The following is a 12,408-nucleotide window of genomic DNA, read 5'->3' as shown; positions in this document are numbered from 1 at the left end:
GGGGTGTCACCTGTCCTGTCCCTGTCCCCAGAGCTGCTGGCTCTGGCACAGGGAGGATTCCTGGGTTCCTGCACAAGGCAGAGCTGCAATGTTTGGGTGGGGAAGGGGCTGCAGACCGATGCCCCTGCCCTGGGCTGAGCTGCAGCTCTTGCAGAACCTGCACGGCCCCAAACCATGCCCCACACTCCTGCTGCCCTTTTCCTTTTCCCTGGTTGTGGGGATCAAATTCACCTTCTCAGGGGTTCTGATCTCGGATTAATGTTTGCTGGAGACACCAGGGTGGAACAGGGCTGGAAAGAATTGGTAATTCTTTCACTCGTGAGCTCACTGTATAGGTATTATAGTGAGCTACAATGAATTGCTCTTCCTAATGCTGCTTTACAACTCTTAGCTTTGTCTTCTGGTTACATTTTGCTTGCTAAGGATTTTTCCTGACAGAAGGAATTTGAGACTGGAGGGAAGCAACAATCAGTGAGGGATAAGCAGCTTACGTGGCAGTTCTTTGTGGTTTGGGGGTGGGGGGTTGCTTCATGTCCTGCTTCAATATTCCTCTTTTCTTACTGGCTCTGATCAACAGGAAAACACTGAAATACCCCTCAACCTTCCACACTTAATCTAGAAAATCTACTGCTTTAGGGAGCTGTTCTTGGAGAGCAGTAAAAGGAAAACAGCTGTTCAGGGAGCAGATCTGAGAGAGCAGTCTGTTTAAAATCAGGCTTTAATGACAGGGACTGTGCTGAGAGCTGTGTTTGCTGTGTCCATAACTCAGGGCAGGAGCCATCCTCCCTCTCCCCCTGTGCCATGGTGCCTTTGCACTGATAAGCTGCTGCTTTCTCTGAGCTCACTTGATGCTTTCCAGGTGTCAGTGGACAGGATTCTTCCTCCATCTGGCTGCTCAGATGTTGGACATCCTGTGCTTGTGATTTTTATTAAGAGGTCACACTGTGTCTGTCTTCAGCATGGAATCAGAGGGGCTGATAGTTTACATGGTGAAATAACCAGGTGTGAGGACTTTTAAAACTGTTGTTTCCAGGGGATTAACTCTTGCCATTCCTCATTAGCAGTGGGGATAATTTCACAGCTTGTCTCCTGTATGTAGTGATGAGTATTTTCTGATTTGTGTTTGTAATAAACCCTCAAAGCCCAGCAGCTCCCCGGGTCAGGAGCTGGGACAGGAGGGAGCTGTGTCAGGGAGGGGAGTGTGCACGTTTGACAGGCCAGGCTTTGTGTGATCCAGCACAGATGTGTTTGGAAAACCTGAAACATCTGCTGTGGGAGGTGTGGAATGCAGGTCAGTGCTCAGCACATCGGGGTTCAGGCAGTGCTGCTGCTGCTGGGGCACCTTCAGTTCTGAGTTCTGTGTTTAAATAAAACAGAATGGGACATTGTGAAACAAGTGGCTGGTTCTGCCTCACCTCTCAGCTCTCCTTGCCCTATTGAAAATGGAAAATTTCAGATTCTGTATTTTTTTGTTTATTCAGTGGGTTTGTTTCCTTGGTTTTGTGGGATGTTATCTTCTCAGTGTCCAGCAGCTGGTAACACAAACCTGCCAATATACTGGGTTCTGATTTCACTGGGGAGCCCAGGAGCTTCCTGCAGGGCAGCAAAGAGCAGCAGCAGCTGCAGTGAGCAGGCAGGCAGCCCTTGGTGGCCCAGAAATGCTGCAGGATTTCATGTGGCTGCTCAGAGAGGCTGCAGCAGCCTGGGGACCAGCGGGTGGCTGAAACTGGGCTTGGCAGGTAACTGGGAGCTGCTCAGGTGGGCAGGGCCAGGAGCGAGCTCTGCCAGGGGAAATCAGCCCTGGAAATCCTCTCCTCCCATCAGCAGGATGCCATCCATCCCACCCGGGGGATTTCCAGCTGGATGGGGGCTCCCTGAGCTGGGGGTGCTGCTGTGGGGTGGGGATGTGGGGTTGTTTCATTGTCCCTGCCAGGGTGACTGAGCTGCACTCAGGGTTTGCCCTCAGACAGAATTGATCCCAGGTGACACTTCTGGCAATGGGGTGGTTCAAATACCAACTGGAATTACTGCTGTGAAGTACTCACCTAGCAGCAAAAACAGCTCCCAGTTACAACTCAGAGAAAGTTTTGGTGATTATAGTGTGATTCTATTTGTAAAACTGGCATGAGGAAATAATGAAAATATTTTTGAAGTAGTAAAACTTTCTTAATCATTGCAAGCCTAATTTCAGGTGTCGGGAAACAAATAAGCATCTGTACACCTTCCTGAGATGCAGGGGATTAAGTTCCCTGCTGAATAGCAGAATTAAAATTTTAATACTTTGTTTGAACAGGAATTATGAGAGCAGACAATGCTCTGTCCTTGTGTTGTGTCCCTTTCTCATGCACATGCACAAATAGGCCTTTCACTTACATTAATTAAAGCTGACATGCAAACCACAACAACAGGCAGCCTGGGTGCAGCTGAAATGCCTAAAATCTGTCGATATTTGTGTATTGGCGTGAGTAGCAGCGGTGCTGGATGTGGTTCTGTGAAACCCAGGGAGCAGAGGAGCTGTTCCCATTTCCTGGCAGCCATTCCACGCTGCTGCCACACAAAACCAGCCCTTTCTGAGGCTCAGAAATGGATTTTCCTCGCAGCCGCTGTCATTCAATTATCACCTCAGGAAATGCACAGATATAACTGATGATCCCTTCCAAGCATCCTGCGGTTCCCACTCCTCCCATCCTTCATTTCCCTGCCTGCTCCAGTCATTAGCTGCAGCATTCCCATGTATATTTTATGGGTGACCCTGGCGGCTGGCGCTTTGAGGATGTGCAGGGATGATAAGATTGTGCATGTAATGAAGGGCAGATAAATAGAGAAATGTTTACAGCATGGAGTGAGGTGGTTGGAGGTGCTTTGTGGCTCCGTGGCACTGTCACAGCCCCAGGAACCAGGCTGCCTTGGCGGTGGGGTGGAAATGGGATCAGCCCTGGGCTCTGGAAATGGGGTTTGTTCCTCAGCCTGAACTCCAGCTATGCCCCATCAAGAGCCTTAATTATGGAGCTGGTGCAAGGAGAGAGTGCAGTACAAGGGATAATTGGCACCTCCATTGAGCAGGTCCTGTTGTGGGCATTGTGCTGCTAAATTCTCATTGTCGTTCTCAGTATTGATGGGGTGGTGGAAGTGCAGTGGGAGAGATACAGCCCAGTGCAGACAATGCCCTGAGAGCTCTCCTCCCTAACTGGCATCAATTGATCTGGGCATTTATCCCACTTCAGATCTGGAGAGCTTGCCCTGAGCAGGAGCTGCTGCCAGTGGGCTGGGGAATGGAACAGCAGCACTGCTGGCCCAGGAAAAGCACCTTGTGCCACCTTTCAGAGGCATCTCAGCTCTGCTCCGCATTCCCTGGCCCTGTGTGAGTGCTCAGGGCTGAGAGCATCCCAGCAGGGCTGCAGGATTGGGCACGGGTTAAATTATTGCAGGTAAAAGTGGTGGAGAAAATCAGGATTTATAACCCCAGGAACATCGATAATGCAAGTTGCAAAGGGAAAGCTGAGTAGAAAATTGATACAAAAATAATATATAAATATGTATAATTTATATACAAAATTTGTACACAGGTATACAAAATTTTAAATAAATATAAATAAAACAATAAATATACAAAATATATAAATATATAGTGATATATTTATATATAAATATATAATTATATATAATTATATGTAATATTCTATATATTCTATTATTTATATATAAATATTTATATATAACTATATAAATATATATTTATATAAACAATAAATACAGTAGAAAACCAATAGATGTGTATAAGGCTGAGGCCCTGAGCTGTCCCTGTTTTGATAACCCCATGGTGGCTCCAGCCCCTGGGATGCCCCTGGGACGTTCCTGGTGACCCTGGCAGGGCTGCACAGGCCTGGAGCCACCACTGCTAAGGACAGGCTCTGATAATTAATAATGGATGCAGCCAACAGTGTGAGAGTTCCTGTGGGGATTGGGAACTCTGTTGATTAACAAAGAGGAGTCTCTGGAGGAAGAAGCCTTAATTACAAAAGCTTTCTTCCCATTCTGGCCTGATGCAGAGAGGGGTGGCAGCTTTTAACTGGGGCTCAGCCTTAAAACAATGCCCCAGTGTGCTCTGCACTTGTTTGGCACAACCGCTAAAGCTGGTGCTTAAATCCCTAAAAATGGAGGGGAAAAAGAGTTGTTTGCATAGCCAGGGTAAGTTCCATAAAATGGTAATTATCTTATTTGCTGCCAGTTTGTGCAACCTTAATTACAAACACTGGAAGAGATGAACAAATGAGCTGCATGGAAATGGCCAGTTGGATGTGGCACATGGAGGAGTTACTGGTGTTTTTGGGGATAACTTGAATTTCTCTGTGGTTTGCTGAAGCCATGCGGGCAGGAGTGAAGCAGGGATTCTGCTATCAAAAGAGCAGCTCGTGTAGGGCACAGGGAAAGTGAATGTTGAGCACTGGGTCAGACCTTTCCAAGGGGGTGACCCTGTCCTGCAGGCCTGGGCTGGGATTCTGAGGAGTTTCAGGGGCTGCTCACAGAGCTGGGGTTAATCAGCACAATTGTCCTTCCCACTCAGGATTGATCTCAATTTGATCAATTTATAAATTGGCCCATTTATAAATCTTCTGTCTCTTTGTTTCCCCACGCCATAAAACTTCAAAAGGATGTGCTGGGACTTCATTTGTGAAACTTCATTGACTCCTAATGAGAAGATGCTGTACAGTGCTGGGGTGTTGCTGTGCTGCTGCAGATAATGTTTGTTTTGGAGGAGAGATCATTTACATCCAGCTCATGTTCTCCTTTCCTTTTTCCCCTGACTCTGCAGCCCCTGCACTGACTCCTCTGACAGTGATTTCACTCCTCTGACAGTGATTTCACTCCTCTGACAGTGATTTCATTTCTCTGACAGTGATTTCATTTTTCTGACAGTGATTTCATTCCTCTGACAGTGATTTCACTCCTCTGACAGTGATTTCATTCCTCTGACAGTGATTTCACTCCTCTGACAGTGATTTCACTCCTCTAACAGTGATTTCATTCCTCTGACAATGATTTCATTTCTCTAACGGTGATTTCATTTCTCTGACAGTGATTTCATTTTTCTGACAGTGATTTCATTTCTCTGACAGTGATTTCATTTTTCTGACAGTGATTTCATTTTTCTGACAGTGATTTCATTCCTCTGACAGTGATTTCACTCCTCTGACAGTGATTTCATTCCTCTGACAGTGATTTCACTCCTCTGACAGTGATTTCACTCCTCTAACAGTGATTTCACTCCTCTGACAATGATTTCATTTCTCTAACGGTGATTTCATTTCTCTGACAGTGATTTCATTTTTCTGACAGTGATTTCATTCCTCTGACAGTGATTTCACTCCTCTGGCAGTGATTTCACTCCTCTGGCAGTGATTCCATCCCTCACCCATTTTGTGGGACAGTTGGTAGGAGCTCAGAAGGGCAGACACATTCTCCCGGGGCAGTTACAGAAGTGTCCCCTGTGTGTTTAGGTGCACAGTGACATTATTCTGGTCCCTTCACTGCTCGAGGAACTTGGGAGTGAAATCTTCAGGTCCCAGGCTTATTTTGGCCCTCCCAGGAGTGCCCCAGTTCTCTCAGGACCCGTGGCAGCCCTTCAGACAGAACAGAGCCCTCATTTGTGGGAGAGAGGAGCTCCCCGTTCCCCGGGTGAGTGAGGGCTGAGCAGGGTACCGTGCTCATTTAGCAGAAACAATTAGAAAGCATAAAGCTCTGTCTGACTGCAGGATTTTTCCACAACAAAATGAAATCCAGAAGATGCAGATGGAGCCTCGGCTGGGTTCCCAGGAAATTCTGTGGCTGTTCCTGTGCTGGGAGCAAATTGAGAGCATAAAGCCCAAGGAGTCAGCCCGGGTTTGTCACACACCTGTCTCCTCTCTGGATTGCCACTTGCTCAGCCTGTTTGCCAGGAGTTCCACACAAATAATGAACCAGGGAGTTTAGGCTGGCTGTGTGCAGGGCAGGGAGGCAGTGGGGACAGCCACTCTCCCAAACTGGAGTGCAGTTCCCAGCAGGGGCCATGGAGCCAGGGCTGTGCTGCCAGCCAGGAGATGGCAAATGGCCTGCAAAGAGGGGCTGCAGGGTGAAATGGCTGTACTTGTGCTTCTGAGATCTGCCAGGGAGCCCAGACCTGCAGGGCGTTCCTCAGAGAGCATCGCACCATTTTTAATGGGGCTTTTTGTAGTGTTAAGTGAAATATTGCTTGGTTTTTAAAAGCCTCTCTTAAAACCTCAGTGATGTGTTGGAATATGCAGGATTCCTGTGCACCCGAGGTGGACATTAATCAGTGCTACTGAACAAGCTGCTGAGACTTGCTGCTTAATTAGAGCATGTGCAGGGCTGTTTGTCACGGCTGGCAGAGGATGGAGCTGAGCCTGTCCCTGCAGGAAGGGCCAAGTGCAGCTCCTGGGCTCTCACAGCTGCTCCTCTCGCCCTCCAGCTTGTGCAGGGGTTCACCTTTCCTCTCTCTGGGTGTGGATCATGAGAAGACCCGGGCACGGAGTCACTGAGGCTGGGGAAGCCCTCCAGGATCACGGAGTCCAGGTTTAACCCAGCCCTGCCATGGTCACCACTGCCCTGTGCCAGGTGTCACCTACCCCTGCAGGGGAGCTGGTTCCCCCCTGCCCTGGCTGTGAGATGGAAGGGATGGATGTTCTCAGCTCTGTCTCCTGATGTGCAGGGCACTGTCCTGGGTTATTTGTGACCTGCCCGGGCTCAGTGTGTTCCACTCTGCCTTGATCCAAACCCGTGTTCTGCTCCTGCCCTGGGCAGATGCTGGGAACAGCCTGTGCCAGGGCATCAGGGGAAGCACTGGAGACTGTTCTTACTGCAGGACTTTATAAGTATTAGCTAAATTGAGTTGACTTAATAAAATCTTGAGGCATTCCAGAAAGATTGTGAATTCATTAAGGCCACAGCTGGACAGTGTGTTCCCCCTGCTCTGCCGTGGCTGTTGCAGCCAGTGAGGAGTGCTGTCATTTACCTTTTCTCTTTCATTACTGCAAAGCTATTCCCCTCCTCCATGATTTTTTTTTTTCCCCTGTCAGAGCTCGGCTCTGGGGAAATTAAACAGCAATTATTGTGTTTGCTCACTGTGTTATACCCTAACAGATAGTTGCAGGGAGGTTGGTGTGTGTGGGATTGGCTTGTGCAGGAGCTGTCAGAGCCCTCCTGTCCAGGGATGCACAGCCAGCCCTGACCCTGTGTGCCAGGCAGGGCTGAACACAGACAGTTCGGGCTGTGGGTTTTACATTGGACAATTGCTGATCAGAAATAGAAAAGCAGGGTCTGCAGGCAGAGGGGCTGCTCTGGTGGGGGTGATGTGCTGGGGGAAGGAGGGAGCTGGCAGAACAGCCAGGTGGGAGTGACAGGGTGGCACAGGCAGGGCAGAGGTGGCCCCTGGCCAGGACAGTCCCTGCTGGGGCAGGGGAGGGCCGAGAGCACTTCAGAAGTGCAGAGAAACCTCCCTGCCGTGAGTCCTGCAGGAGGGGTCTGAGCCTCACTCCCTGTGCAGACATAACCTGCAGAATCATCTCCCTGTGCAGGAATAACCTGCAGAATCATCTCCCTGTGCAGGAATAACCTGCAGAACACAGCCAAAAGGAGATGAAGTGTGACTTTTGTATATGCACCTACTAGGAGGGGTGGATGGCCTTGGCAGGAGCAGGCAGGAGACTGGAGTGGTGAGCTCTGCGTGCATTTCAGAGCTGCTGAAAGCTGGACTGGTGTTTCTAGTGAGGAACATAATCCCCTCTGCCTTGTGAAACTTGGGAATGTCGATGTTGTCAGGGAAATGTGCCGTTAAAAGCCTGAATAATGCTTCTCATTTTGCTTTCTGTGTGCTGGGGACAGTTAATCAGATGTTAACATGGAGACACGGAGCTGTGTGTGCAGGAAAGGAGAGGTGCCGGTGTGTGCAGGGAAGGTGAGGCTGCAGTGACCAGGAGGGGAAAGGAATCTGCTCCCACAGTGCTGGAAAAGAGAAAGCTGAGCCTGGAGGTGGTTTGGGAGGGCACTGGCAGCATCGTCAGGGATGGGATGGCCAGGCTGTTGCTGTGCCTTGGTTCTGCTGTGCTGCTGGCACGGCAGGCTGGCCCTGCTGATGATGGCCTGGCAGCCACAAAAAGAGCTCTGGAGCAGCTGCCCAGCCCTGCCAGGCTGGCACGGCTCAGGGATGTGGGATGTGCTGACTGCGAGACCTTGTGGTGAGCCGAGGTGAGATCACCCCAACAAAACGATCATTACAGGCCATTCATGTCACAGCCTTCATGCCTCTGTGTTTGCTTGCAAGCAGAGGCAGCAGCTAATTTGCAAGGCAGCCTTTTGTCCCAGGGCCTTTGATCAATGCTGGCCTGTGTTAATGTTTCAGGAGGCTATTGATTTCTGCAGCAGCTTTTGTTCCTGAATTTATGTGCCCTGGCTTTCAGCAGCACGCACTGTGCATGTTTGATTAAAGCTCATTTGACTTCTTGCAGTGAGGCTGGGAGCTGCTTTTGCTCCCTGTTTGGGGAGCCAGAGCTTGCCTGACTCAGCCCTTTGTGCTCCAGCCTGTGCCACCCATGCAGGCAGCAGGAGAAGGGTGATGCTGCCAGGCTGAACCCACACGGTGGCCTCAGGATGGGCATCAGGATGGGGTGATGCTGCCAGGCTGAACCCACACGGTGGCCTCAGGATGGGCATCAGGATGGGCATCAGGATGGGGTGATGCTGCCTCAGGATGGGCATCAGGATGGGGTGATGCTGCCAGGCTGAACTCACACGGTGGCCTCAGGATGGGCATCAGGATGGGCATCAGGATGGGGTGATGCTGCCTCAGGATGGGTATCAGGATGGGGTGATGCTGCCAGGCTGAACCCCAGCAGCTATCCCTGGGCACACAGTGCCATCCTGGGTAGCCCAGGGGATCCTGCAGGGAATCCCTTCAGTGGGTACCTGTGTTAGCTGGCTTTCTGTGTGTGCTGCCCCTCTGAGTGCTCTCTTGCTCCCTGAGCCCTGTCCTGAGTGCTGCACTGTGCACTCTGACCATGAACTGCAGGTACAGAGCGTTCTTTGGTCCTTTCATTCTTTGGTCCTTTTACCTGGGGTAAGACTGGTTGTTGGATAAATAGACTTTGACTTCTTCTTTATCCCTGTGCAGTTGTGACTGCACTTCTGAGCCAGTCTCGGGGGGGGAAAAGCATTATGGTCATGAGGCTGGCATTTCTATAAATATCCACAGTTTCTTTTTTAAACTTTGCTTTATGATCTGCATGTATAAATTGTTAAAGTTCCCTCGGGACCTGATGGCTTTGCAATGTGTAAATGGAGCTCTAATAGGTTCCCATTCCCTATTTTATGATGGGAGGAGAACAGATTGGCTCCCACTCTGCTGTTGCCATGTGTCAGAGGACACATTCATTCACTGACATAAAGACATGGGATTTACTGACTTGCTCCTCGGTGCTGACACCTCAGATTTGGTACAAATGAATTTATAGGTAAAAAACGACTGGTTTCATTTGCAGGAGGCTTTGAGCCTGTGCAGAGCGTTGCCAAAGCCTCCCTGCAGAGCCCAGGCTGGCCCTGGCACAGGCACAGCCCCCAGTGGACAAACAGCTGGCCTGGGTGGACTTTGAGCCCGCTGGATGGGCTCAGGGAAATGGCATTTCTAAAGCAAACAGGCAGGGCAGAGCAGGGTGCTGGCTCAGAGCTGTTCTTCTGCCCAGTTTGCCATGAGCATTGTGTGCTCATCACCAGGCAGCTTCAGATCCTCTGCAGGAAACACATTTTTAATATTCTTAGTAGGGTTTAGTCCTTCAGAATCAAGAATTGTAGGTAACATTTTTCCCCCTTGCTCCTCCTCCCCAGCCATCACTGCGAATATTTGTTATTTTAATACATGAAACACGAACACAGTTCCATGGTGGGGATCAGCAGCATCATCCCAGTCTGTGGCAGCGCAGATTAAAAATGATCTGTTCTGCCCGTTGCCAGAATGTGCTCGTGTTCTTTCTTCTGGGGTTTCTATTTTTAAATTAGGCACTGGTAAAATTCTTAAGTGTCTTAAATGTCAGCAGTTAATGTCTAGAACAACATCCTCCCTTTGTCTTTGCAGTGTCTCAGTGGTGCAGGTATTGGCTGTGGCTGTAATTGCCTGTTTGGGGCCCTGGGGAGGGTTTGGATTCAGGCAGGGTCGTTATTGGAGTTAACTCCTGCTCTGCCCGGAGCAGGGGCTGCAGCATTTCCCCACGGAGGCAGCAGGCTGAGGTTATTTGATCACACAAAACACAGTTCAAAGAAACCCTTTTTGTGGGCAGTTCAGGTATGTTTGTTCTGATGTTGATTTTTTCAAGGGGCTGGTTAGAACTTCTCCGGTTTTCCCTTGCAACTTGAAAGCAACAACACCTTTTACCTTAGAGGCAGACAAGTCGCCAGGAAATGATGGGGTTTCAAAGTAAGAGAAAAGAGATTAAAACCACATGCTGTTCTTTGGTTCAGCCTTGCAAACCCAGGTTTGAATGGCAGCTGCTGCACTTCCTGAATGTAAGCCAGATTCATTATGCTGTGAAATTATCACTCATTTCTCTAGGTGTGCTCTTTTAACGGCTTAATTAATTTAGATGTGGGTATATATATTCAAATTAAAACACGATTTAGTGTGGTGGGGTTGTGTTACGGTTATAGACTTGTTGTTGAACACGTTTGTACTCAAACTTCCACTTCCTTACACAGAATATTGAACAATGGCTGACGAAGTGGCAGAGCGTGCTTGGGCTGAGCCTTGTTCTGTCTGTGGACAGCAGGAGCTGGGGCAGGCTTGGGGTGGCTGTCGGGTTTGGGGTGGCTGTCAGGTTTGGGGTGGCTGTCAGGTTTGGGGGTAGCTGTTGGGTTTGGGGTCATTGTCAGCTTTGGGGTGGCTGTCAGGTTTGGGGTGGCTGTTGGGTTTGGGGTCATTGTCAGCTTTGGGGTGGCATTTGGGTTTGGGGTGGCTGTCAAAGCTTGGGGATGCTGACAGTGACACAAGGGCACCCTCTTCTGAGGCATCCAGGTGGAGGCTGGCTCCTGGTGCTTCCCAGCCTCTTTCCTCTCCTAGGGGAGGAGTGAAAAAGCATTTATTTGCTTATTTTCCTCCTCTTGCAAACGCGAGCAAACAATAATGAGTGTTTTTTGTGTGTATTACCCGAACAGTTCTTTTTTTCCTGGCTGAAATGCATCATAATTCTTCTGGGGAAATCGCAGTGAGCTGGGGCAGGCAGGGGGCTGGCAGGCAGGTTCGCAGGTCCCTCTAACCCCCTGCTCTCTGCTGTTTGTGCTCGCAGGGGGAGCTGATCACCTTCTATTACTACTGGAAGAAGACCCCCGAGGCGGCGAGCTCGCGCGCGCACCGGCGGCACCGGCGCCAGGCCGTGTTCCGCAGGATCAAAACCCGCACGGCCTCCACGCCCGTCAACACCCCCTCCAGGCCCCCCTCCAGCGAGTTCTGTGAGTGCAGCCCCAGCTGGGCACTGCTGGGCAGGGAGCGGGTGCCACACGTCCCCGGGACAGCGGGGAAATGGAGCTGGGGCAGCCGCCCTCCCTGCTGCTGCACCGTGCTGCTGGAACGGGGCTTTGGTCAGCCAGGATGTGTGCAGGCCTTAAGCATTAAAGCATCCTGTGAGCGTGGAAATGCTGCCCTGGGCGTGGGTTTCCCCGCTCTTTTTCTTGGTGCTGTGGTGTATGTTCTCCAGGCTTGTTACAGTAATGGGGATGGGGAAGCACTGAAGGAAGGAAGGAGGGGCTCCCTGTCTTTGGAAAGAAATCCCTTCCATCCTTGTGGGTGACCCCTACCCTCTGCTGGAGCTCAGACCGTGCTGCAGCCAGCACTGTCCCAGGCAGCCTTGGAGGAGCAGTGGCCTTGCCTGGAGCAGAAGTGTCCAACCCAAAGCAATTCCCCAGAGCAGTGCCTGCTGCCTTGCACAGGGTCCTGACAGGCACAGAAACCTTTGTCCAAATAGGAAGGGTTTGTTACCCTGGGAGGTTTAAATCTTCCTAAAGCCACATAGAGAAAAGGGGCTGTGGGAGGCAGATGGGCAGATGTAATAATGACCAGGGCAGGTGGAGGATGTGGTGGGCAGGCTGGACACAGAATTCTGTCCAGGGTAAGGAGCAGGAAAGGGCTGGGAGCTTTTCACTGCTGAGCTGGTGGGATTTACTGCTGGTCTCTGTGTGCACAAGGAGTGAGGATCTGGACTCCACTGCTCAATCCCAGATACTCAGCGTGTGAGAGCTTGTGGCTGGGGGGAGCCATCCTATGGACCTGACTGCAGGATGAGAATCACAATTCATTTAGCAAAAGAAACAAGTGCTAGCCTGGGGTCAGCTCTGCAGTCAGGGTTTGAGCACCTGCAAGTATTAATGTAGGAA

General features: G+C 50.3%; 1 protein-coding gene across 4 annotated transcripts in view; it reads left to right on the top strand.

Moving 5' to 3' along the window:
* The window catches only part of RERE (arginine-glutamic acid dipeptide repeats), a 160,114-nt gene that overhangs the window by 133,609 nt on the left and 14,097 nt on the right, over window positions 1-12,408 (top strand). For all 4 annotated transcript variants that reach the window (XM_063177015.1, XM_063177016.1, XM_063177017.1 and 1 more), the window contains one exon: window positions 11,325-11,487. In XM_063177015.1, the coding sequence (XP_063033085.1) occupies window positions 11,325-11,487 (163 nt within the window). The remainder of the gene's footprint in view (window positions 1-11,324; window positions 11,488-12,408) is intronic.

This window comes from Melospiza melodia, chromosome 26 (assembly GCF_035770615.1).
Source record: "Melospiza melodia melodia isolate bMelMel2 chromosome 26, bMelMel2.pri, whole genome shotgun sequence".
Classification (NCBI taxonomy): domain Eukaryota; kingdom Metazoa; phylum Chordata; class Aves; order Passeriformes; family Passerellidae; genus Melospiza; species Melospiza melodia.
This window is presented reverse-complemented; position numbering and strand designations above follow the sequence as displayed.